At 39.4% G+C, this 27,446-nt stretch overlaps 1 protein-coding gene across 1 annotated transcript; it reads right to left on the bottom strand.

Annotated features, from left to right (window-relative positions):
* Positions 1–1,621: 1,621 nt before the first annotated feature.
* On the bottom strand, positions 1,622–24,810 carry DZANK1 (double zinc ribbon and ankyrin repeat domains 1). The gene is made up of 20 exons (XM_009894827.1): positions 24,702–24,810; positions 23,889–24,009; positions 22,434–22,551; positions 21,967–22,063; positions 21,079–21,203; positions 20,431–20,516; positions 19,617–19,734; positions 18,533–18,646; positions 16,801–16,893; positions 14,803–14,925; positions 13,590–13,754; positions 12,719–12,947; positions 9,242–9,345; positions 7,043–7,117; positions 5,950–6,046; positions 4,670–4,758; positions 3,296–3,376; positions 2,595–2,722; positions 2,041–2,115; positions 1,622–1,787 (listed from the first exon to the last, which is right to left on the bottom strand). Exons 1-20 carry the CDS (start codon positions 24,808–24,810, stop codon positions 1,622–1,624), a joined length of 2,313 nt encoding a protein of 770 aa, XP_009893129.1.
* Positions 24,811–27,446: the final 2,636 nt, after the last annotated feature.

Here is a 27,446-nt window from a genome sequence, read left to right as displayed (position 1 = left end):
TCTCTCTCTCTTTCTCTCTCTCTCTCTCTTTCTCTCTCTCTCTTTCTCTCTCTCTCTCTCTTTCTCTCTCTCTCTCTTTCTCTCTCTCTCTCTCTTTCTTTCTCTCTCTCTCTTTCTCATTTTCTTTTTAGGAAGGAACACAAAAAACACTCCGCAGGCTGTGCTTTACTCTCCCTTCAGAAAGTTCCCACTAACCTGACACTGCAGGAGTTCCTGAAGCTAGACAGAGAGCGAATGAAAAATGCAATGGTACGTACACATCGGTACTGTGATATTTTTCTACCCCTGCCGTGATGCGGGAGGAGTTATTTAGTTTCTAGCCTTGGGATTGTTTAGCTGGCCTCATGGTTCCTCGACACAGCGAGCAAAAAGGGGTTTGTTGCTTCCTAACTCGTGCTGGATCAGATGGTGTGTCCGTTCCCGGCCTTTGCCTTGTGGGAGATGTAGCCCGCTTTCCCCTTGAAGCTGAACAATGCTCAATTTAGTGGTAGACTGTAATGTGTTATTTTTATTATTTTGCAGAAAAAAGAAATTTCTCAGAAGGTGACGGAGCTTGAAGATGTAGCCAAGACTGTGCGCCGTGAAATAGAGAATCTGGGCTCTTAGGCTTCTCTAGCTTCTCACTTGCTGGTGACATCTGTTTTGTATGTGTGCTCTGGCGCTGCCACTTTGACGGAACGACTGTGTTTCCTGAGACTGCTTTCAGAATGGCCGTCTCTGTGAGAAGCAGACTGAATTCTCCTTCACTCGCCTGAGTCTGTCGCGGAAGTAACTGGGGTTTGATGCACTGCGTACATAATCTTTTTCTGCAGGCATTCTGCTGTTCTTCCTGTTGGTTTAATTAAGGATTACTACTTGTGGTTTTGTTTGTTCTGGTTTTTTTTTTAAACCCAGCTGTTTCCACTTTGGAGATGGTGGTAGCTCTAGTGCAAAAACTTGTTTCTTGCAAAAGTTGGCAGGCATTTCCATTTTTATGATGAATATACCAATACTTTTGGATACTTTTGGAAATAAAAAGGGGAAGGATATTTAAAACTCCTTCAGGGACTTAGGATTGTGGCTAATAATGTCTAATTATACCAAATCTTAGCGTGCCTGGTATCCTTGTAAACTTCTATTTGTAGTTGGCTCCTGCCTTGTGTTAATGCATTTATAAATAAAAGTTGAAGGCAAAACATCAAAGTAATTTTTCTCAGTTTCCTGGAGGAAAACAATCTGACCTTTAATGCAATGAGCTGCGCTGAATGCAGTTTCAACTTCAAATGGAAAATAAGCTAATCAAATTACAGCTTGCAGTGCTATTGTTCAGGTGTCAAACTGTCTTAAGCAGTGTTCATCAGGTCTCCTTAAAATGTCTTTGTGCCTTGAAAGGTTTGGTTGGTCCCTCTCCTTGCACAAGTTTGGAAAGCAAAAGAAACCTTGCAGAACAGAGCACAGCCAGAATTGTGCTCGGAACTGCTGGGAAGGAATGGGGGAATCTAGTACAAAATAGTTGGCTGTTACAGGGCCCGAGTTGATTGTACGGGGTTGTGAAGTCCGCAGGCAGAACTGGATGCATGTGTTTAGGTGCTTCCAAACTCAAAGAACCTCCAGCTCCATCTTGGGGAAAAGGCGGTTGCAATCACACACTGATGTGACCAACACTCCTGGGTTTCGTAAGTTTGTCTAACGTTCCCTGTCCAAGCTTACTTGCAAACAATGAAATAACTTCATTATTTCCAGCTGTAACAGCCAAATCATATGCCGACTGCCCTTTTGCATTCTTCTTTTTTATGCTTGCATTGCAGCTGTAAATAAAGAACAGATTGTTTTAAGTTACTTAAATTCATTCCAAATTACTGGAATTAGCGAAGTGGCTTGTAGGTGTTGATGCAGAGTCACTCCAGAATTTCTGGATGCCTCTTCCTGCAGGGGCACAACAGTGAGATAAGAGCCCAGAGCCTCAGGCAGGCTCTGGCCCTTCAGTATTGCCAACTACGTCCATGCAGGTAGAAGGTGGGCAGCCTGTAGCTGAGCCAGAGGCCCAGCTGCAGTACTTACTGTAACAGGACTCGGATGCACTCCTCTCCTTCCAATCCAAGCAGAACTGCCTCATGGAGAGCAGTGTTCTTGTGCCTGCATAGGAGGAATGTGTAATGTACTTAATACCTAAGGAAACTGGCCTGGTACACGGAGCAATAGTTTAGCAAATTAAACTAAGGACTAAGTGAAGAGGAAGATAGAGAATACACTAGGAGTCACGGTGATTATTTTTTTTTTGGGTGGGCTTTGATGTGGTTTATCGTATTAAGTTGAAGTGGGGGAAGTTGATAGGGGAAGCAATTGCATAGAACAGCAGCTTTTCTAACAGAAATTAAGAGAAATCTTCTAAACTGGTAACTGAAAGAAGGACTGTGAATACTACTATCTTTGCTCATTTGCAGGTTGTGGTGTTGTTTGGTGTTTTTTTTTTAAATTTGGCTTTGAAAGGCTTCTTGACTACAGATATTTGGAGGAGGGGTGGGAGGTTAATCAATCCTCTCTGAAATTGGAGCACAAGCGCTTTTTTTGTAAAACTTCAAAAGACCCGAAGCAAAGAATCAGTGCTCACTTACAGTCCTGATTGCTGGTTAATGTCAGCACCTTTCTCCACAAGAAGGGAGATTGCTTCCACGTGCTTGTTAAGGACAGCAACTGTGAGAACAGGTCGGTGCTCATCGCTCATGCAGTTTGGGTCAGCTCCCTAGAACGCACAGGAGAGGGAAGGTAAGCTGTTAAAGCCATAAAGATTCTTCAGCTTCCACCTTGCTTTAATATCATGCCAACTTAAGTTGGCAAATGGTCCTTGTGCTCAAAACAGAGAAACGTTCAGGTTGTGGTATTGATTCTTAACGTTTCTTCTGAAAATGTCCTAGCTCGAAACCAGAGTAGGTGTGTGTAACAAGGGCAGTCAAGCTGGATTTTGCAGTCAGGATGGACCTACACAGCAAAAAGGTAGAGGTTATGCTTTCTTTTGCTATACAGAGGACTTGACCCAAAATAATAAAATTAATGTATTTTTCTTTCTCTATAGAAATATATATGGCCTTGACAAATCCAGATGAGAATGCCTTACACACTGGCCAAATAGAAATTTGGGGAGAACATATATAAACAGAAAACAGGCTATTTCTCCAAAATGCTCTTTCAACCTGAAGACAGTTGTATTGCAAGGATGTTGCCTCGTAAGCATGAAGTTAGTTGCATACCAGGCTAGTACTCATGCAGTAAATTGTCAAAGAGTTGGAAAGAGAAACTTCAGCAAGTAATAACTTACTTCACTGAGCAATTGTTCTGCCAAAGTGATTCTTCCTTTCCCATTTGGACCCAGTTCGTCCAGGAGTTGTCTGGACTCTGGCTGCGTAAATACAGAAAACAGCCAGTAACATTTCACGTAGTGAAAATACAAGTAGGTGGGCCATATTCTGCCTGTGAGTAAAGGTGGAAAATGCTCACAGTGGCATGAACGTAGCTGAGGGAAGAATGCAATGTAGCAGAGCCTCAGCATTACTAACTCATGATGCTTCTGTGGGAATTTCTGTCTGAATCTGAGCAAGTGTTAGATAACTCAGGCAAATATCTCACTACTGAGGTCTTGATTCAGCAAAAGTGTCTGCAAGTGACTGGCTTTACATCTGTGCAGCTCTCCAGGGCTGTACAAAGGTCTGTTCACCACGGTAAACATGGGCACAAGTCCTTTGCTGTAGAATTAAAGTTTGAAGCTTCTAGAACTTGTGGAACTTTTTTTATTTATTTATTTATTTTTATTTTTTTTTTTTTTTTAGAAAATGAGTATGTTTTGCCTGGCAGAAGTTTGATAACTGAATCTTGAAACAAACCAACCCACTCACCCAAAAACTTTCTTCTTTTATTTCTTCCCATCTTCCCACCTCCTCCCTCTCCCCTTTTGAAAGCCCAGTCACTTGACCAAGCATTTTTATCTCTGGACTTGTACCACAATGCTCTGTATCTTCTCCCACCCATTTTGTTGGCTAAGTGATCCAACCTTAGATCATTTGGATTAATGCATGTTTCCCTTTTGAAGTATTCTGTGCTATTACAGATGATCCATTTCATAGGCAGCGCTTCCAGGATATTCCTCTAGTGGAAGTAAAGCCTTGCTTCTTGCATTAAGCCAGCCCTCAGTGGTGCTGACATCTCAGCTTTATGGGAAAACTGAGCTGATTTAAAAGCTTGTTGTGTAGATCATCTTCCCCTGTCTAGTTCACAGTCTGACTTTGCAAACAGTAGTTCTAGCACAGCCATGGGTATGTCCTATGGAGCCAAACCAGGTAGCAAGAGTCGAGGGAAGACACTAATACCTCCATCTGATGTTGCTTCTGAGAAAAACCTGTAACAAAATCAGTCTGCAACAGTCTTTAGGCCTAATGCTGTGTCAGGAAAACAGAACGGGTCCAAAAATGAAAGCAGCAACCTAATTAAGCTCTTAGTAGGAATAAAGTTTGGTTATTTCCAGTTCTGTAATGTCAGCTACACTTTTCTGGTTTTATATTAAGTTGGACTTTTGTTCCCTTTCCTCCTCCCAACCCCTGTCAGCATTAAAAGCTTTCTGTTTTTACCCTGGGATGCCCTCCTTCATGTTAGTGCTGCTTTAGAGGTAGTTTTTCCTGTACTGGCAGAAGATACATACGGAGAGCTTATCTTCTTTTTCTGTAAGTGTTCTTGTCTTTGTTCTCTTTATTTTGCCTCTTGAATGGAAAATATTATGATCATCTTCGCCTACCAGAAAGGGAAACAAGTGTTAATTGAAAGCAAAGTCAGTATCCTAACAAGAACTTGGGGGAGAGATCTGGAAATAATTTATCCACAAAAATATTTTATTTTGTGTTGAAACGAAAGCAATATTTATCAGTTTTCTACAAGAGAAAGTGATGAAATATTTGTTGCAGATCAGACTGGTTTTAACAAAAGGTTTACGCTCAGGCAGACTTAAAAACTTGCTATTTTGAAATGGAGATTCAATGAAATGTGGAGTTTGGGCTGTTTGAGTCTTTTTTTAACTAGCTGCAGCTATTCAACAGGCTTGACTCAGATTCATTAATTTGTTGACCAAAAACCTTACAACTTTTCAAAGCTGTTTAGCTCCCAAATACTTAAGAACAAGACTAAAGGACCTTGAGTAGGCATATATGTCCATTATTTTTAAGAGCCGTAATCCACCAGTGTGCAGGAGGGTTGCCAAGGAAATTACGCAGCATGTGGGGACCCTTTGAGCTGGTGCTCCTAGAGTGCCTGAAATCAGTCACATCATTGACATTCCTGAAAACCACCTTCTAGTGCTGTGGCTGCCACTTGCCAAGTCTCAGATTAGAAGCACAAACTGGTTGAAATTTATACGTGAATTGAAGTATGTCAAATTATACTACAGGAATTTCTGGATTCTAATGCTGACTTTACAACTAGTCGATTCAATGAAAACGTAAGTCCAATATGTGATGCCTAAAATGCTGAGCTGTCACTGACACTGATGGGAGATGCAAATTAAGCATCTCTGAAAACTATGTATTTCATCATTTCTTATCTCTGCCAAATGTGCTGAAGCTGAAGTCCCTGGCACAGCTCAAAAGTAGAGATAATACTGACATTTATGGCTCCTATTTTAAAAGAATATGTAAAGCATCTAACGTTTTATCGCTATAAGAAAGACACTGCTATGAGCTGCAGCTGCAGTTTGCTGTCCGCACCAGCTATCCTCAAGGGATGAAGCTTTTGACAGTCTGTACTTTGCTTAAATCTCAACTCAGCCACATTTTGAGACTTAAAGATCAACTTAAGTAGGTGCAGAATGTGCCAATGTATTCATTTGCCTATCTCAGCGTCTAACCTCCCAAGCACTGCTCCTGTATTCTTGACTACTATATTTATGGTCTATCATGAAGACGTGGGGCAGGGGGGAGGAGGAAATCTCACCAAAACTAGTCTGACTGCTGTCCTGTCCACCTCTGACTTCTGTTATGGTATTCAGGTCATAACTGCTGAACTTCACTGGTTTATTAGTATGAATATCCTGTAGAATCATCAAATGCAGCCAGTTAATCAGATTATCATGTAATGCTGTTATAATCTTAGTAGCACAAAACAGTGGTGTTGCATATGAAAAAATACATAGGCTTCTAATATCAGCCTCAAATTAGCACAAGACAATTTATTATAATATTTAAACTGTTTTGAGGCAAAAATAATGTATCATTTTTTTCTAAACCTTGTGTTAGGTATTTGTTTTGATTTAAAAAAAAAGAAAAAAGTGACACAACCTCACTTAATGAAATGAAGATTCTCATCCAAATGAAAGTGTGTCTACCACTCGAGAGATCCGATAAACTCCTCACTTGTGAAATGATGTGATACACCTTTTCAGGCACCCCTTGGCAAGGTAAGCTTTTAAAGATTCTACACAAGAGATACAGTCTGAATTTTGGATCTTTGAAATGGTAGATTTTAATCATTGAAAAACTGGAAATGAATATGTGGGTGGTTTTTGGAACGTGGTAATTCTGGAAGTAGGGATTTTCACAGAATGGTCAGGGTTAGAAGGGACCTCTGGAGATCATCTAGTCCAACCTCCATTTGAGTGTTTGAATACAGTTAACAGGAGCTCTGGCAAATGTTATCTCCAAACTATTGAAAATTACTCAGCTTGTTTCTTAAGAGCACAATATGCAGACTGAAGAAAAGGAGTCTCTAAGGTCAAGAGCTAAGGGGTGCTAGAATGATCAAACAACATCAGCTGAAAGAAGAATGTTAATATTAATAGCAAACTATAGAAATGCAAGATGATAGCAACATAACCATGAAGTATGGCTTAACCAGATAAAAATACCTGTTCAGCTAGCTCCAACAGAAAAAGAAAAAGATTCCTTTCTCTGAAGTGATGAGTTAACACCCTCTGAACAAAAGAATTTCTTGTTTAAACCTGAATTTAAAATATATCAACATTGCACTGACTGGCTTAGTGACAGCTTTAGAACAGCTGCCTAACAACGGGCCTCATCCCCGAACTGACCTTCTTAATAGCAAGAGCGTAATTCAATGTAATAGTGACTTCATAGTCATCCTCATGGATAGTAGCAGAATTAATCTAGAGGGAAAGGGCAACAGTTAGTATCTCTTAGAAAAAGTGCACAGAAATAGTTTCAGGAATAAGTCTGGCTGATGTTTATCATGGAGCCAATAAACAAAATCACACATGTGGCCTTTGCCTACTTGTGATATTGTACCAACACTCCCCATCTAACTGAGCAAGGGGCAGGTGGTATTTTGAGTTACTGGAAATATCAGAATGATTGAAATGCCAAATTAATCCAAAAGATGTAATAATGCTACGTTTCATAAAAGTTCAGACATTCTCCACCCAGATTTTGCAGCTGTGTGAAAGACTGTGTTGTCCTTAGGACCCCCTATTCCAGGAGAACTGGTTGCCGCCTTAGTTGCACCAGTCTGCAGAAGCACAGTCTGTAGTAAAACATGGGCAACCTTCTATATCAATTAATTGAGACAGTACTCTGGCAAGAAGACCATTGAAGTTATGTATAAGTAAGTGCACAGGGGATTACAAAGAAGTGTAATGAAGCTGACAAGGTTATATCGCAGTAGGTTGAGAATTTTGAGATAAAGTTGACTTTCGTTCTAATCTGCACGAAAACTGAAAAAGCAGTATTAAACCCAGATAATTGGCATCTACTTTGAATCACTTCTGTTACTTTTGGGGGCAGTGGTTTCAAGACAATAGGATGACAAAAGGCCAAGAAGCAGCAGGAAGAGCTTTCTCTAGGCAATTTAGTATTTTTCAGGCATATCCTTTTGAATCCTCTAGCAAAGGAAACAAGTTACGCTGGACCTATTCTTCATCTCCACCAAGCAGGTATCTTTTATGTTCATACTTGTAGTAAAACTTCTGAACATACTGGTGGACCCAGTAGGTCTCAGTGGGTATAGAATTTAGATGCGAAGTATCTGATGGAGTGTCATACCTCCCAAAAGTGTAATCTGCCAAATAACAATTAGATTTCTGAATCCCAGTATTCACAAACTCTTCTGTAGTTGTTTCTACGTGCTAAAATTGGGAATTTTTGACTGGTGTGTCACATCAGTCAGGACAGGCTAAGAAACAGTGAGCTTGAACTGAAATAAGGAAGACTTAAGTCAGACACTGGGAAAAAGTTTCCCAGTAGCTATGCCAGTTCAGTAAGTTCCCAACCCTACGTCTGCCTGCATCCCACTTCCAGCTGCTCACTTCCAACCTACTTTTGTATTAGCGCTGATGCCCCTTTCTTCCCTCCAGAGCTATTTTTAGCCTTGGCCAGTCACTGATCCAGTCCACAGGACATTGCCACAAGCAGTTGTGCTGGCAGCACCTGGGAAGCAGGGTGAGGGGATGCAACTCCTTAACCCAGCAGGGCTGCCAAAGAAAGCAATACAGTACTGCAGCTGAACAGCAAGGATAATTGAGCACAGAAATGGACTGCCTGGGGCAATTGTGAAATCTCCATTGTTGGGAAGTTTGAAAAGCTTCAAGACAAACATCTGTCAGGAACAGTTTAGGCAGAGTTGATCCTCCCTCAGGACAGGGACCAAACGATCTCTGTGGTACCAGCCCTATCGTCTAGCACTCTTTAGGAAGAACCTCCAGTTTCCACTTTCTTGCTATCACCCCTTTAATCATTTAATGCAGTTTGTTGACATCCTGAATACTACATCTCCAGTAAGAAAAGCAATACCGTCTTCCTATAATACTGGTGTAGTTTATACTAGAAGTAGGCTATGTATGTAGCCAACGAGAATTACTGCTATCTGCTGGTATAATCCAGCCCGGAGCAGAGGCAAGCATATCATTACATCCCATTTCTAGCAGGGCTTATTTAACTGACCAACTACATAGATGTCAGTGATCTCTTCTTTTTCTTGATTGCCTGCTGTGGGATACTATAAAAACAGCTGAACAAAGGCTTCCTGGCTTCTATCACTTCTCTTATAGCTGTGAGGTGAGACGAATAGAAACTGCCATAGGAAAGAAAGCAGAAAAAAAAACTTCAGTAAAAGACTGAACAAAAAATGGAACAACAAAACAAAAGAAATTACATACACAAACAGCCCAAGGTATAAAGAAAAGGGAGGCATCTATTTTCCCAGTGTCTATCCAGCAGCTACAATAATCTTTTCATGAGGCTGCATAGGCAGATACCACTCACAAGTTCCTTCCTACCTTTCCCATTCGAGGTTCTCCAATCAGTGCTCTGAATTCAAGGTTGTTCTGAGCATAGCTTCTAAGGTGAGCGCAGACATGATCCAGCTGTTTTCTCCAGTAACCTGAGCAGAGACAGTTTAGCAGGAGGAAAATCCCTGAAACTGTGATTAACGTTTCTCTACTCATGTGATGGATGATTTAAAAGGGAGCATATTTTAACTGAGAGAAAAAAAATGATTTTGTCTTTAGAAAATTCATCTGATCAAGAAAAGGAGAAGCAAGTTATACCCTAAAAAAAGGTGAAATGCTTTCCTATCCATAGGTTATAATTCATTCTTGGGGCACCTCTAGTCAGAACAAAACCATGTCTTGGAATTGTCCTTTGGAATCAAAACTGGCCCTGTGTGAAGGAGAATCTCACACTATTCGAAAACATAAAAAAAAATAATAATAATAGTACAACATTGCAACTAAGCAATTGTGCATTATTGAACTGATTTTTCTTTGGTTTGAGATCACTGACAGGTAACAATAAGCCAAATCTGAAAACTGCAGATTTAGTAACTCAATTACACAGCATTCTGGTCTGTGTAAATTATTCCCCAAATATATGCCTTTCGATTATATATGGGAGAGCATATTAAAAGCTTAAGCTTTTTCCTGCTCTTTTGCCTGTCAGGATCTCTGGGAAGGAGTCAGCATTCCTTTATGCTGGTACAGGGCATGAAACTTGAGGGGCTGGATGCGCCTGGATTCAAAACTCATCTTAAGCCATTGAGAGTCTTTGCAGTATTTCCAAGTATTTCCAAAGCAATGTTCTGTTTTCATCAGAGAAAGAAACAAAAGGACTTGCTCTCATTCTTAAGTGTTTGTTATCAGGATCTGGCTAATTTTATTTTTGAGCATACTTATGGAAATATAGAGTATGATATATTTTGTTGTAAATAAATTGTGTAGGCTTGGTAACCTTCTTTAACTTACACAGTGAAGTTGCTCTGATCTTATCCTTCCCTTTATGTTAAGTGAAGCTTAAAAGAGTGAAAAGAAGCCAAGTCAGAAGAAAAGTGCTCCTCTGACTTTTACAAGAAAAGGCAAGTGGACAAGGATTTTTGTGCTTGGAAGACTCTTCCAAGATTGAACTGGTAGAAACTATGACAAACTAAAACAGCAAGTCTTATTTGTTAGGCAGCTTTAAAGGAATATAAAAAGAAGGATCCACAGGGCAACATAAATTGTTCCCTCCCATGGTGTCACATGCAAAACCCAATACAAGTTGAAAACAGTAATTAAAAAATCTAAGCTAGACTCACTTGGTGAGTGATCCCTCCAGAGAAGTCAGTATTGTTTGCAATAAACTGGTTCATAAGTAGCCTAGATCCCCAGGTTTTATTTCAAAAAATCCAGATGGCTGGGAACATATTCTTGCATGTTTGATGTTTTATTACATCTAAAAGGATTTTTGGCAGCACTGATGGAATTTATGCTGTCAATAGTTGATTACACCTATAGCACACTGATTTACTGTTTGTTACAGTAGAAAAGGGGAGGCTTCTTTGTCAAGTTTACCCTGTAAATGACTTGGTTGCTGTTCAAAACATATGGAAAGTACAGGAAAAAAAAAAAAAAGAAATACAGTACACATCAGAGGGTTAGTGTTTTGGTACTGGTGTTATTTACCCTTGTCCTAACTGTTGATTTTTTTTATCTTCACAAAAGAAAAGAAGGTTAGTTAACAGCTGATAGGTCAAGAAATGAAAGAGAAACCCTTGTATTTAATATCAAATGTCTAATACTATTTGAATTGAAGAAATAATGGACATATTTGACATATCTAAACAAGGTTTTCTTGGGTGATAGTTTATGGTCTTGTTGATACATGTTGTTTCGAGCCATATATATAGCTCAGCAACAAGGGAAGGAAACAGCATGAAAGACTTGCCTGCAATAGACATTTATTGATTTATAGAATGAATTATGTTCCTCAGTCCTTGGCAGGGTCTAAAGGAGAACACATTACTCAGTGCAACTTCAACAAAGTTACCTCTGCTAAATGGATAAAAACTCACATAGTTCAAAGGCAGTTTAGAATTTCTTCCGAACCTTTCCCAGTGAAAAAAGTTCTCACTCACAAGTCAAGAGCTGTACTTCTGATAGAGATATATGAATGTTCAGTGTTACTTTTTTTTTTTCCTCTCAGCATTATTCCGGGCCAATCCTTTATTATCTCTGACTAAATTAGACTCCCTGACATGTTGAATCAAGTGTTGCATTTCCTACAGTGATGTCTAAGAGAACACACTACACTTCAGAGCAAAGGAGTAAGAAAACAGATTTCCCTAGTGATAATTTTGAAAATAAAAGTGTATCATCTGGATATTTATACACTGAGTCAAACCAGGAAATTCTAACATTCATTAATGACTTTTTCTACCCAATAGATAAATAACTCCAATAACAGCCTGAGGGGCTGACCTTCTGATTGTAGAAAAGAGCTAGAGATGGGAAAGCAGATCAAAACAAGTAGCCATGGTTTGATGCTGTAGTGATTTAAAATTAACTTATTATCTGAACTGCGCAGCTGGACTGCCCTGTGGGATTAAAGACAATTTTGCAAATTGGGCCATTTATTAGGTCCCTAATTAATACTGATGAACTGTCTTCAAGGGATTCAGAAAGCTGAAGTTGGAGTTTTCCCAGGATAGTAAAACTAAAATCCCTAAAAATTGCAAACTTTTTAATGACAGCAAGCAGTGAAGTGATTCCACGAAGAACTAACTGACCAAACCAGGGACTATGAAACAAAATTGTATGCAGTGCTGATACAGTAGTCTGTGCATGGATGGTCTCTGCAATGAGCAATGCAGATGTACTGTTACCTTTGCGGGGTTGGAAGACAGGGCCTACAAGAGCTCTCAAGGTTTCTACCAACCCTGTTTTTTGTAATCCTGTTAAGAATCCCTTTCTTTAGTTTAGTTTCCTTTGCTTCCAAAACTTCTGTAATTTATTCCACAGCAGCACCCCAAACAAGTTCTTCACGTAGGCAAGCCTCATCATATTTTTCAAGAGCTACAATCCCCTGTGTCTCAGAGTTTTATTTAACAATACCCCCAGCAGATGCTATCGCAGTAGTAACTGAGCTTCACATTGCTGGGGGTGGCATGATTTTTCAGTGGCTTCCAATTCTATATAAGACACCTGTCCCTGATCTTGTAGGATCTGAGGTAATCAAACTACCAGCAAATTAGTGAGGCTTCACAGGGGTCAGTAACCATAATATTGATATTGTTGATCAGCTTTCTTTTAGCTGTTGATGGAGATCAGTGATCTCGAATTCTAAGGCACTGCATTTACAAGTGACTGGTGGGAAGACAGACTTGAAAGATGCAAATCAGCGTCCTGCTGATGCCACATTCCATAAACTGTAATCTTTTTCAACAAAACCCAAGCTCATACATTGCAGCTTTGTTTAGAAAACATAGAATCAAAACTCCTAACCTTTTCCAGGACTAATGGCTGTCAGGAGAGGCTTATGATCGCTCATCTTTTCCAGCTTTTCTTTTTGTGAAATCAGCTCAAGCTCCTTCTTTTCCAATAGTTTGCTAGATGGGTAAAAAAGTCCAATGGTTTGGGTTCCTTTATCTTCTCCTTCTTTTAGTTCTGCCTTTGATTTGGGCAAGGAAATAGGAAGAGGCTGCCAGGCAACTTGAGCTTGAAATCGTTTAGCCTGTGGGGAGTGGAAGGGAAGGAAAAGTGTAAGTAATATAATTAGATATAATTAAATGGCTTACAAGCAGAAACTAACTAGAACAGAATACAAAATTGTAAAGGAATGAAAAAGCTAGCGGGTAGAATCAGTAACAATTCTTGATTTTAATTGTCATTCTGTAACAATGAAGCAACTTATCACAAATATTCAAGCAAATGCAAACCTCTTTGTGATTCCCAGCAGAACAACATGTATGCTTTTGTAGGACAAAAGCTGACCTGGCTAAGTACTATGGTCTTTCTTAGAACAGAGTTTTCAAAGCACTGTTACATATGCATGAAAGAGTACCTTGTATCAGCAGGACACAAATAATTCACAAGTAATAAGGTAAAAGTACTTAAAGAGCTAAGACTTTCGAAAAGCTGATTGTTTCCCACTTTCCTGTTTCGAATAAGGCCGGATTAAGGCCTTTGGCTAAGGCTACTTTTTGGCAGAATGTAGTTCTCAGAATAAACTTATCCTCAGTTTTGCCCTCAGCATGCTCATAGACCACAGCGTTGTCTCAAAGAGGAAATGAATGGAGTTGTGCTGATCTACACCCACAGTGGACTAGCCTTTTAGCTGTGTTGAAGCCCGGCTTTGTAATACTGTTTGTCTTACCTCAGAAAACCCCAGTGAGTCCCCAGCATCAGCAAGACTCCCGTTCTGAGAACCCACCCGCAATGGGGGCGCTATGTGAACACCGCAGGACCCACAGAAGCGAGCGTATGGACGGTTGCTTGTACCACACTTGAAACAAGTAAAGTAGGATGGAGGAGGTCCAGGCTGAAAAGTTGAATGAAACGCTTGTCGTCACTACAGAAACATATGATGCGTGGTTCAGGAAAGATAAAAGCAGTGACAAAAATGGAAAGGAATTAAAGTAGCACTACCTAAAGCTATTGGAGTACAAATATTAACCAGGATACCAGACTGCTAACACACCGGCAGATGCAAGACAGTAAATCTTCAGCTATCTCAGCGCTGTGCTATGGAGGCAAACGTTTTTTCAGACAGATCTAGCATTTTGGTAAGTTACTTTTTTAATGTACGCTTTCAAAAATATTTCTTTTCTTTAGCAAAGCCCTGTCATTACTAGTGTGTGCTCTGATATTGAATATTGACTACAATTCTTTCCTGTTCAATTCTAACACTACCCCCACCACCCCAAGTCCCCTGGTACCGTACAGGACCAATGGTTATGTATGCATGTAGGGGAGTGTTGAAAATTTCATGTAGATTCAGCTCGAAGAAAAAAAAATATTCTCCCCAAGTATGATCTTAGCTTGAAACACTATACTTATAAAAATATATGCCAGAGGAAATTGTTTACATTGACTGTACCATGCAAAAGCTCTACTGAGCAGCAGTTAAGAGAAAGTACTTGTCTTCAGTGAAGTTAATGGGGCCTTGAGCCAAAAAAAATTGTATGCATCATCTCATCTCTGGTGATTAACTGTATAGGTGATCATAGCCCAGAGTAGATATGGGAAAACTTGCATTAGGTTAGCCCATACTTTAACCTTTGATGGATAAGTTACTTTGGCAGAGCACGCAACTATTACATGTCAACCGATGCAATGAGCTGATGCTCATTGACCCATGGTAATTAGTTTACATCTCTATACCCTTAAGTCACTGACTGACATGGGGTCAGGATGTCATCTAAGCCTTTAATTTTTCTTTATATAATCCTGTGTGCTCTAAGCAAGTATTTTGATTATAATAAGCTATGTACTAACTGACATGAGTTTTGCAAAGATAAGTTTGATATGGCTGCAGGTCACAGATGAGTAAAAACAGATTTGTCAACACAAACACGGAGAACACCTGCCTTGGCTCCACACCAGTCACAGAAACGGGCATCACATTGGTTAACACGATTGCATTTTGAGCACGGAACTGTCTTCCTTTGCTGGCTGGGATAAGGTGGGGGAGTGTCGCCTCCAAACATTGGCTAATAAAACAAAAAAAGCGTTAGAGAGAAAATACTTCTGAAGAAGAGTTCACAAAATAAATAAGGTGAAAGAGGAAAGCAAGCTACTTTGATAACATCAAGTAATATTCAGACTAAAAGAATTGTTTCAACTTAGCATAAGCAACAGGCTGACTTGGATCTAACTTGTAATTTTTTTCATTACAAAACCACAGTAAAATGTGTCATTAATTGATTTTTAAATATTTTTAGCAGAACTGAGGGAAAAAAAAAATCCTTATCAATCACGTCCTTTTACACTGAGTAGTTATTAATATGGCCCTGTGTGTAAATATACTCAAAGTTAAGAGAGAGTTTTCTCTACTGATAACGTATCTTTTCAAATCTAGAACACAACAGCTATTTTTCTTTGTACCTTTCTTTGTAGTAGTATGGCAGCGAGAGTAAGGTCAGATAATGAGTTTCCTCTCAGTTTGATATATGCAACATAAATATTTTTTTTGCACTCTTTTACCCCATACAAGTTATATATTACCTAGCTCTCCTGCAACAATTAACTTATATGGGTGTGCAAAAGAAAACAGATTTTTCAGCTGAAACTTCTAGAGGTTGCTTACAGATCCTAGTTAGGATCAATAGGTCTTAAAATGTTTTGTTAGGTTTTTGTTTTAGGAACAGAACCAGAGAAAAATTATTTTGATTACAGACACCACAACAACAAGTAAGCAAACACAAAATAGCCCTATTTTCATCTGTGGCCTGCATTGCAATTTGAATGATGTAACTTGGAGTAGGTTCATTTGGAAGATAAAATTTACAAGAGCACAAGTCTAAACATCTTCTAAATTTAAATTATTTAATAACCATTAATAGTGATATCAGCATTATTAAAATTATTAATTACTAATTATTCAGAAGTTATTATTGTTAATTAATCACTATTATTAGTAAAATCTCTGATTGCTATTAATAATAATTCAACAAGCATTTAAATTCCTCTCTTAGCTACTACAGTTCTCATGATTCAAGTCATATGCCTAACTACATATGCAGCTACATATTAATAACTACATTCAGTGAAGCAGTTAAACATATATTTATCTTAGGTAAGTACAGATTCATGCTGAAATTCACTTTGAAATGACAGATCAGCATCTATACAAGAGACCTTTGCCTCTAGCTACTGACAGTTTTAGAATTCAGGATGTTGCAAATTTAATCAGAAGATTTTAACTTGCATGTCATTATTCTTCTCTCATTTCTGTATTTATCACAACCCGGAGAAGTGAAATGTACCATAAGGTTTCTATACAAGACTTTTCAGAAGTGAAAGTAAAATTCTTCTAAGGAACCCAATGAGCAAGCGAAACAGCCAGCCATTTTAGCGGGAACATTTATTGTCGCTTTTCTCACCTCTGTGCAGGCTCACAGCCAAATACAAGCATAGTAGCTATATGCACTTAGGGGAAGCAGCAAATGGAGATAAGAAAAATAATGTAAAAGGATATTTTATTTTCATGAAATAATTGAAATCAACAAGAATGATCTTCCTGATGTACATGGTCAAGTTTTCTACTGCACTTGCAAATAATATGAACAAAAACAAGACTTCTTTAGAGCCAAGACTACCCATTTTCTAAGAGCCTTCTGAGCTTTTACAATGGCATTTGCAATCCTGACCTCCACGGGAGAAACATGAAGTGTTCCATAGACTTATGTTTAGCTGGACATTTGTGATGGAGCATATGTGGGAGTACTGGGCTTGAATATGGCACGGGGGAGGGATTCTCTGCTTTTGTAACATAGACACACAGGGATATGACCACTTTTCCAAAGAAAAAGAATGTTATGCTTTGATTTGATTAACCTTAGTGTGATTGATGCAAGAAGCCTTACCATCTGTATTTCATGCAGTTTGCTTTCACAAGTCACACAGTGTTTATGGTGAAGAGGATTTCCTGTGCCACATGCCTGACAAATTACTTTACCCTTTTAAATAGAGAAAGAATATATGTCACATGGTATTTGAAAATTATGAACAACAATCGTAAGAAGAGGGCTTGATCTCACAAAGTGCTGTGGTTATTCAGCCCTGCAGATAGAAGAGATTCTTCAATTCTGTGCTGTGGGCTTTAGATTTAGTTAGGACATATTGCCTGGCCATCACAAATCTACATATCTGCGTGACAATTTCTTTTAAACTGTGGTACAATTCCCTCAGGAGATCCAGCATCTTTGATCTCAGTGGTTATAGACCGGTGTGTATGTGTGTGTGCACACACTTTATATGCATATGCATTAATTTGAGATCTGTGCTTTTGTTCATGTGTACATGTATTGATTTGGGATACTTTATAGTAAGTTAGTGTGAATCCTGCCATCTCTGAATTTATAATTAAGTTGCTGTTTAGTTACTTTGTTAAGTTATTCTGTAAATCTTTAAAACCAGTTATTGGTTAAGCGCTACTAAGATTCAACCTCTTGACTTATCTCAAATTATTAATAAATTTTGAATCGCAGCTTAATCATAACTGTGTCAAATACTTCCATCCGCGATGTGGTCCCATCAAGATCACAGCCCTGCAACTGCATACAGATCTCTAATTCCTTGAGTTTACTCCCCATACTGCTTGCGTTAGTGCATAGGCACTTCAGAGAGGGACTGATGCTGATTTCACAAAAAGGGTCGGTGGGAATTTTCCCATCATGCTACCTCATAGGCACTTCCTTGCTTACATACAAATGTTTGAGGTGACCTCGCTTAAGCCTTGTTTTGTTGATTACATGTTCCCTTTCGTCCACATCACCCAAGACCCTTTGCTTGTCAGCCCTGTCTATCACTCCCTCGCAGGCCTGCTGGTAACCCTCCCTCCCCTCTCGTTTCTCATTTAAAACCTTTCTTACTCGCCCAGCTCTCCTGCTGGCAAAGATACCTTTGCCCCAGGAGACAGATCCCATCTCTCCTAAGGAGAAGTCGATCCTCAAACAGGGTCCCATTATTGTAGGAACTGAAACCCTATTGCCAACACCAGCTCTGCAACCAATTGTGGACATGCATTTTCAGTTCTCTCCTCCTCACACCCTTTCCCCTGACTGGGGGCATCGGGGAGGGGCCCTACTTGGGTCCACATACCCCTGGGTAGCAGGTATTTTGTAGGGCAAATTTTGTCTAATTGAGAGCACCAGCACTTTTGGATCACTGATCAAGACTGCGCTCTAACGTTTTGGGCATATACTCACTGTCCCAGTCTTGCCAGACCATCTGTGCTAAGGACTTACAATCAAATGAAGTAAGCAGAGTAATAAGCACATATTTAATAAACTTAAAATGCTTAGTAATACTAAGGCCATAAATCATAGAATATCTCTCCACTGAACCCAAGTGCATGCATTCCTGTCATTCAGACTGCTGCATCATGTGCTTTTTAGCACGCCTTCCTGAGCTTATGTGGTTTACCTTTAATGATCATTTCTATTCAAGGTGTTTTTAATCCTACTAACTCTTAAAGCTGTCATAATGTAATTACACAAACGCAAGTTGGATCAAAATTTTTGTAATGAAGTAATCTGTTAGAAAAATGCATGCCAGGAGGTAAATTGCTATTTTGTTATATTTATTCTCAAGTACCTTTACGCAGTTGTTGGTTTGGGGCTGCAGCTGTGGAGCTATTGGTGACTCACAGACAATGCAAGTGGGTGTATTCATTGGCACAAGGTGTCCACACTCAAGACATGGTGCCATCTGAAGAAAAAGCCACATCACAGCATGTTAAGGACCCTAATGAGATCATTAAGATTATAATGAGATTTTCAATATTTTCCTGGTTAGAGTATACATCAGCAGTAAAGTCACTGGAAACATAGCAACTGACAGCAACAGATGCTGATATTGATCCATAAAGATCAAAGGCTATTGAGAAACTAAAAAGACAACTGTAAAGAGAATGTTTTACCGACTACTAAAAATATGCCAGAAAGGTACTAAGTTAATTTTCAGTAAATTTAAAATGCTACTATAAAACATGTGCAGGTAGTTCGAATCCTCCTAACTATGAACCTAATCTAAAGAGGTGCTGAATATTCTCAGTCATCACTTGAAACTACAGCATTGCCCCAGACAAGACAACAATCTGATGATGCAGCAAAAAAAAAATAAAATACACCATTGACTTGTTAGATCAGGTTATTATCTCTTGGGAAGAGCTTAGAGAAGATAGTTACAAGCATCACTGTAAAAACTCAGTGCTCTTACGTATGCCCACACATGCCACCGTTTAAGGTTTCAGGCATATTAGGTGGATCTTCTACAGCTATGACATAGGCATTAGTTACTAACTAACTGCGTGAGTTAGTACTGCAATAAGATGCATATGCAGGTCCTGAAGATGTGGTGGTGGTTGTTGCAGGATGAGGAGGAATCTGAATTTGGTGACGTTTCCTGGCACAAGTGAATAAAACGCAATTTACTTTTTCATTGTTATCCCTATTAAAATATATGGCATTTGAATCAGTCTATGGTTAATTTTGCCCATCATTTCAGAATTACATTGGGTCCACTGCTAAATGTATTGAACAAAATAAAACAATCGGAACAAAGCTTTCCAAATGCAAGTGTGACTAAATAATGGTTTTGCCAGCACTGAACGTGTAATTTACTGAGGAAGTTGGTTTCTCCAAAGAGGATTTGTCGATTGCTATGATGTTTTGCTGACCTGCGCTCCTTCAGGGGGTGGGAAGCGATGTACTGGCACAGGTGGGATAGGAGATCCACATTCCTGACAGAAGTGAGCCAAGGGGTCAGACAGGCGAGGTGCAGAACAGTGTGCACATCTGAAAATAAGAGCAAACTGGCTGAGCTTTTTTGGTATTGTACTGCTGCATAATAATGTTTAATCTGGAACCTGTTGTGACAGTATTTAGGCAAGTGATTTCTCAGTTGTGGTTTCCAGGCTATGGTGGTCCACCAGACCATGCCCCAGTATCCATGATATGAGGTTCTGAACTCTAAACAGCTTTGCAAAGTAGAAAGCTCTCTGGCTGCTATGGAGTTTCATACTTTCTTCCTCACTATAAAAGGTAAACAAGTCTCCTGTCACACAGTCTGTATCAGGTCTCGCTGCTGCGACATGGGGAACCACTGAAGTAGATCACGTAACCCTTTCAAATACTGATAAGCACTAAAGCTCTGTGAGACTACTCCAGTGAGCAGTTTTGACCTACAGCAGTGAGGGCTGTACTCTAATTTGAAAAGACAGCTTTTCCTCTGATCCTACAGGTGTTAGGAATTTTTTTTAAAGGATGATAAGATAGTTGATAACTGTGTGTATGTTGAGATGTAAATAAAACCGTATGTAAGAAAAAGAGTTTTCAAAGCCCTACCTAGATCACATTCTCTGGTTATAAGCCAGTATCTGTCTTTGCTTTCCTTGTTTTTATAGAGCCCCACAGTATTATCAACTTGGTTGCAAAAGGCAATTGCTCAGTTACTTTCCAAGGACAAACATGTTAAAAGGAGAAGTCACTTACTTGAGGAAATCTGTTTCCCTCTGGATCCTTGCCACCTGTGTGCTTGCTAAGCTTTTCCGGCTAGTCGCTGCAGAAGAACTAGCAAACTGAAATAGAGGTAATTCTTTAGCCTTAGTAAGCGAATATTTGCAAAATGCATATAACAATTGCAAAATCAACTAAAGGTGTTATTTGAGACAAACTGCACTGAAATGCATTGCTTTAAGGAATATCTACTACACTTGATTTCCCCATTAGCTGCACTAAGGACGCATAGCTTCTTCCAATAAAAATAAATCAATGTCTTGCTATTTACTTCCAAGATGGCATTACTGAATATTAAGCTTTAAATATCAACTTGCTGATGTCTAGCAATAATTATTTGCTAACTGCAGATTCAGTAATGTATTAGAAGAGAATTAGTAGGAATGCAGGCATTGTTACTTTGCTTTGCCTGGTTTTATCCTTACTGATAACTGTGTACTGCTTCGGGCATTCCTATTCCAGTGTGTCATTACCAGTAAATTTAAATTAGTACTGTATAATACAGACAAAGGCACTAATTTCTGAGAAATTATACGAGAATGATCACAAAACTTCACATCTTTATTTTTTTAGAGCTCAGTTCTGATGACAGCCTTTTACAGTTTTCAACACCCCTTTGCTTACCTGCAACGATGCTACTGGTAGTGCTGCAATGGGTTCCTCTCTGTACTCTGTTGTTTCCAAATGACTGGCAGGGAGCTGTGGTCCTTGCAGAGATATGTGAGCAGTCTTTCTTTCTGTTTCCAAGTCTAAAATTACAACCCTGTTATCCCACTGTCATTCACTTCATGCAGTTAATGTATATCTTAACGTGAATATTACATACTCTTGCTTTAAATTCCAATAGCTAAGCATATTAAAAAATGCACTTGACATCCAGATTTTGGGTTCGAATAAACTCCGTGGAATTACAGGAAATTAAACTAGAAAAAACCTCATTCCTCTCTGAAAGAGCTTACTTTTGTATTTTTCTCTATTTACAGTTTTCTTCCTTCCTGCATGCTCAAAACCACCCCAGCTCTTAAGAGTAAATTAGTGAGTAAACACTAATACGACTTGCTGCTCTCAAACAGTCCCATTGCCGCTACCATGGCATAACAGGCTTTATCTATAAAGAAAATCTGAGTTAAGCTTTCATTTCCGCTTTGTGTATTTATTTTGGAATCTTACTGCAAGCAAACATCAGCAAAGAAATCTCTAAAGGATTTGCAGTCCCATCAGTTTAACAGCATTTTCTGGCACAAAGGGAAATGTAGGCTGGGCCTTGTTATGTTGCTGAGAAATCAGTAACATTTTAGTATGTTTTTAAGAGGTAATGTGAAATGTATGGAAGGTGATATTTGTTCTGTATTTGCAGTGTTGAGCAATCGAAACTGGAATTCCCAGAGGATGATCAGTCTTCTGAGCTGGTTTTAAAATTACCCGCATTTTACCAGTGATATAAAAGGAAAACTTGACACTATTTTCAGCTAAGCCAGAAGTCTATTTCAGTTTTATGGAGTAATACCATACCTTGAAAATCTTGGGGTACTTCACTCCAGGCAGGCTTGATTTCCACATTCACTCCATTCTTCTTTGGTTTTGTAGTAAACATTCCACTTTCCCTCTCCTGAAAAGTGATTCCATTTGAATTCCAAATGAAATTTTTGGTTTTGCTGTAATCCTCTCTTGCCATAGTTATTTGTCATGGTTTTAAAGGCACATGGTTAAGGTATTTATTTTCAATGCAAAGCTTAAATTAGAAATATATTTTTAAAGTATTTGACCTGAATTGGTCATAAAAGACCAGTGAAAAGAAGAAAAAAATAATGCGTCCCCTTGAAATTTTAATATTACAAAAAGGACCAAGGCAGCAAAAACAGGCAAACAGAGAAAATAAAATATATTAAAAGCATAGGCAGTCAAGGTTTAATCTCTAAGTAATATCATACATACAACTTTTTATGTTCATACAAGGGGTTACGACTGCTAAAACTTACCTGCGGGGTGATATCTTTTAGGAAATTCTTGTCATCACCTTCAACAGAGAGGAGGATGTTTGGTTGCTTGTACTCTACCAGGAACACCTTTGTTACAACTGTACTCTCCCTGCAGTCCCTGAAAATCAACATTCACAAAGCTATATACATGCCACAAACCCACATGCAGCAACAAGTCAATCACTGATGAACATGGCTCATTTGCTGGAACATCTCTTCCAAGGTTGCAAGTCATTATTTCAGTTGATAAGTATAATCCTGGGCAATACTCTCCATTTTGGTTTGTTGTTTGTTTTTTAGGGTTTTTTTTAATTATTATTATTATTTAAAAATGCGCAGTAAGAAGTTACCAATAAAATATATGGATACTTTAATCCCTCAACATCTTTTAAATGTAAAACTCTTGATACTCCTGTGTCTGCTTTCTAGGGTAACTAGCGTTTGCCAGCATTGCAGAAAATAGTGGAGTAAGACTTTTATTTAATTCATAATACCATATTCAATTTCCTGGTCAAACAGCAGATAGCATGCTATTTATTTGATAAAACAACTGTAATTCTGTACTATTTATTAAATTACAGAAGTAACATTGAAATTGCTGTAAATGCCCAAACCATTCATTTAGGATTTACTGTCATTCTAGAGCATCTATTTAGCACAGCTGAAAATGTCTTAATAAAAACATACTGGAAACAGCGTTAATCTAGGTAGTGTTATCAGAAAATACATATAGGCCTAGATTTTGCATGTCCCTGCACAGGGAACACAATGTTTTTGCACAAGCAAAGGCTACCTGCAGGTGCCAATAGCAGGGAACAGCAAGCACAAATCCCCAACTGGAGTGGAAGTTTCTGCTTCCTTGGAAATAAAAGATAATGCAACAGGGTACAGACAGAGAATTAATGTGTCTTCTCTGCCTCTAAGCATGAAGTTAGTTTGCAGAAAGTCAGTGGCTGTGCAGCAAAATCCATTTTTCTTTCTATGTATTGTATTTTTAGTTTACCCTTGCATGTACAACATTGTACTTCAGCTGTGAGGTTTAGCATTCTGTGTTCCTTTGGGAGAAACTAAACAAATTCCTGGGGAGACCAACTTCTGCAAATCTGGATGACCCCAGAAAACACCACACTAGTTCCTCTGGCATTTCTGATGATCACACTCAAAAGGATGAACTCTAAGTATAGTATATTTTCTTAGTTTCTCACCCACAGCCTCTACAGATCGTTGGCCTACATCCATAGCCCAGGACATAAACATCCGAGGGATAATCCAACTGCACAGACACTTAATGGATAAAAAAGTGTTATGAGAAAGTGAAGTCAATGCAACCCATGAAGATCACTTAGATCGCAAACTGGCTGGGGAAAGGGGTATCTCTCATTTGCAAGGTATGGAGTGCTTTAAACGATACCTGTCCCTTGTCAAAATACAACTAAAATAAAACAGGGTACTTACTTTGTGACTGCCAGTGCCTTGACCATTACTTTCCCAACTGGTAATAGGATAGGACCCTTATACTTAAAAGTGTTATGCTCTCCATAGCCACGTTTCCTGATGAGTTCTGGTTTACTCCCATCTAAAGTGTAATAAATGGATACCTCAGGTGTATCTGAAACACAGAGAAAGTACTTAGCCAGACTGTATTCAACCTGTGAAAAACAAGCTCCACGCTTCAAAGTACTTACTACTGTGCTTTATTATTCTCACGTAAACAAAATAAAGCAGTTCCATAAATGACTGAATGTTTCGGACCAAAACTGTTTCTCCCATGAAAAATAAGTTACTTAACAAATGCAATTTCATTATAAGCAATATTTCTCTTCATAAAGTTGCTGTGCAATGGTTTTGTATTAAAACATTGCAACACCTTGTCTGTTCTAATGAAAGAAAAGATATTTTCTCCGACAGTGAAAGGTGTCATTTCAAAAATATAAAGGAAAGTCTTTGGGGTGAGCCTGGCACATAATACTTTCAAGCACTGGTTTTGCAGTGAAAGCAAAATGTAACATCTTAAGAGTTTGATCTTGGAAGCAATTGAGACTGCTAGGATATGTGAAATAACTCATGTCAATAATATTGCTTGAATGCACAACATTAACTGCAATTACATTTGGTGTATGAAAATATGTTGGTTAATTTTGTGAGTTCCTTAAGGAAGTGTGCACTCATAAAAATCACAATTAAATGCAAACAAAAGTAGAGAGGCTAAAAGTTTCAAATGAACACCTAAGAAAAGGTTTTACATAGAGTCAAAGCTCTTATTCATACCTGATTTTATTTCTACCAGAGTATTTGTGTCTATTTCATGTTTAGCCTTCCCTGGAAGAGGGATTCGAAGTGGTATGACCTGAGGAACCGAAATAGAGCCAGCTGTCATTTTCCTCAGCAGTGATCTTTAAAAAAGAAAAACAAAAATGCAGACAATAATTTTTCTAAGCAGAAGAATCCATTGAGAAATACAGTCTTTTAATGTGATTCCTTGTCTTCATTTATTTGTCTTAAAAGAGAGAACACCAGACTCTCTAAACTGTTAGTTCTCACTAATGTTTGCATGATTTTCACATGGAAAAGGAGCAAGATCCTAACGACCACCACACTTCCAACTTATTCTCCTGTTTCAGAACTGTGAACAAAGCTTGAGATGAGCACTGTTGCTTTTATTTCACTTTGGCCTTCCTTGCAGAAGCCTGATTCCCACATATTCAAGTGAAACAGGTTTAGCATCATCAGTGGTACATGGTAAGAGTGACAGCAAAGTATCTTGACCCTAATCATGGCAGACGTGGTGTCATTTTCTCCGCAGGAAGAACCAGCTTCTTTTTGATCATGGCCATCTGAATATACACAAGATGTCCTGAAAAGGACTAAAGCAAAACAGCTGTTCCTAAACCTTATCTCAGCTATCGCATGCATTAAGAATATACCTATAAAACAGGTGCCAAACGTGATTTATCATAATTTACATAGTCATTATCATGTCACACAATTCAAGAGTGAAAAATTGCATTTGGATACGATAGTATTTTACAATACAAAAATATGTACTCCAGATCTTGGGAATTGATACTCAGGGCCAGGAAACATGTCTACACTAGAAGGACTTGGTTTTGTAACCAACCCTTCAATCCCTCCAGGAACATCTCTTGCTACTCATCAACGCAGATGGTAATGATTCAACACGGGAGGTGTTCATTAGTCCATGCTGTCACTGGGGCTCTGACAAGCTATGCCGCAGTGCTGCCTGCATCTTCCCATCTCCTTGGCAGGTATGCCCGAAACAGCGTTAAGGAGTGCGGGTTGTTCTCAGCCAAACTCTCTTGGGCTGCATGCAGCAGCACGGGAGACGCAAGGATGGGTGGATCAGCTCTTTACCTGATGCGCGGCAGCAAAGAGTATTTTTCCTCAAGGACCCGCCTGCTCTTGGCACACCTGGACCAAAAGCACAGTGCCCTGTTTCAGCTTTGTGGGAGCCCATCAGCGGTGGGACACAACTAGTCCTGCTGGCCTCCCCCCGGGGTGCCGGGCCCCTGCCCCAGTGTGGGCTCCATCCCTGCCTGCACATGCCCTGCCAGGCCAGGCCTGGCTCCCCGTCCCCTCACGGCACTTCACTTAAATTCCTAAAGCATATGCTTTCCATGGCATCACCCGATTCATTTCTTCATTGATGTAGTATCTGCCGTCAGAAAGATATGTGGCTAGAAATGGGGCTCGTTTACCAAGAGATCAGAAAGAAAGTTTGGACGATAGTTTTCAATTGTTTTTTCATTAAAATCAATGAGTAAATGCTCGTTGAGGAATGCTCTGTGATGAGAATAGCAGTGTGCCTTTGAAGCTTTCTGGAAAGTATAGATCATAAGCACCTTACCCAGCTCTGTTGGCAGCAGACGTTTTGATGTATGTTTCGTAAGACGACTCAGCAATAATGTGGGTTTGTGAGAATAAAATAGTCACTCGGTGTTTTCTGGTATGGCCTCCTTAATGGCAGCCTTTACCGAAACCACCTGTGAAGGTGATCTTGTATAGTTTAGCCTTGCTGTTGGCTCCTGTAGAACCCAAAAGAGGAGAAAGAGGGTTCTAAGGGAAACTTTCTGGCATGTTACAAGTTGGCATTTGCATCCTACGCTTTGGGGAGGGAGTTTAGCATCCTAACCCTCCGCATTTGATCTGTGGCGTTTAGGAGTCAGTGAAAGTACCATCTTGTTTATAAAGGTATTCCCTCATACATGTTCCACCTACAGTTGACTGGTGACTCCTGAAGAAGTTGAGATTTTGCAGGCTAAGCCTGTAGAACACCAATAAGAGAATCAGTCTGCATGTTGAGATCCTTGGGTGTAGTGGGGACTAACTCTGTGAATTGCAGCTTCTGTGGATGTGGGATCTGTCATGGAAGATGTGAATCAGCTGGCATGTAAGAGCTGCCAATGGAAAATGGAAAAGCAAACACTGGTGGGGAGGCGGCGGAGGTGTGAGGGGAGGCGGCAGGGCACAGGGCATTTTGGTCGGGGCCCGGGCGTTGGTCGGGAAAAGGGTCCCGAAGGAGGGGTTTGCTGTTGTTGGGGGCACTGTGTGTTTTGGGGAGGGGGAATGGGAGGTGCTCAGGTAGCAGTGAGGGATAGGGTCAGGTTCCCTTCGGCTGCCCTGGTGCCTTGCTGTTCTTGGAAAGGGGAATTGTGGCTTTTCTGCGTTAAGTCATTTTTTTTCATAAAAGGTATTTCATCAGTATTTGTATTCTCTGACTACCTAGCAATTACTTCCTGTCAGAACCTTTTGTATAATGAAACTGCACAGGGTGCTCTAAGTCCATGTTGTTAATAATGAAAACAACATAAAAGTAAAACAGAGCACCATGTGACTAAGTTCCCTCAATAGATATGACCAAGAAGCAGTTAATGGGTACTTTTCCCCCGAGTTGTTCTTTTCCCTCTCTTCCGTTCTGACTCTAATACTGTTTGGATTTGGTTTTGGATGCAATAGAACATGCTTTTAAATTTGCTTTTCTTCTCCCCCAGGATT

This window comes from Charadrius vociferus, unplaced genomic scaffold (assembly GCF_000708025.1).
Source record: "Charadrius vociferus isolate BGI_N301 unplaced genomic scaffold, ASM70802v2 scaffold411, whole genome shotgun sequence".
NCBI classification, from domain to species: domain Eukaryota; kingdom Metazoa; phylum Chordata; class Aves; order Charadriiformes; family Charadriidae; genus Charadrius; species Charadrius vociferus.
Note: the sequence above shows the minus strand (reverse complement) of the source record. Positions and strands in the feature narration are given on the sequence as shown.

Coding starts and splice junctions, on each gene's coding strand:
- DZANK1 (XM_009894827.1), bottom strand. CDS start 24,810: ATGACAGCTGGCTCTATTTCGGTTCCTCAGGTCATACCACTTCGAATC. Junction 20,517..21,078: donor TACCAGTAGCATCGTTGCAG/GTAAGCAAAGGG, acceptor CCTCTATTTCAG/TTTGCTAGTTCTTCTGCAGC. Junction 14,926..16,800: donor AACTGCATGAAATACAGATG/GTAAGGCTTCTT, acceptor TTGTTTTATTAG/CCAATGTTTGGAGGCGACAC.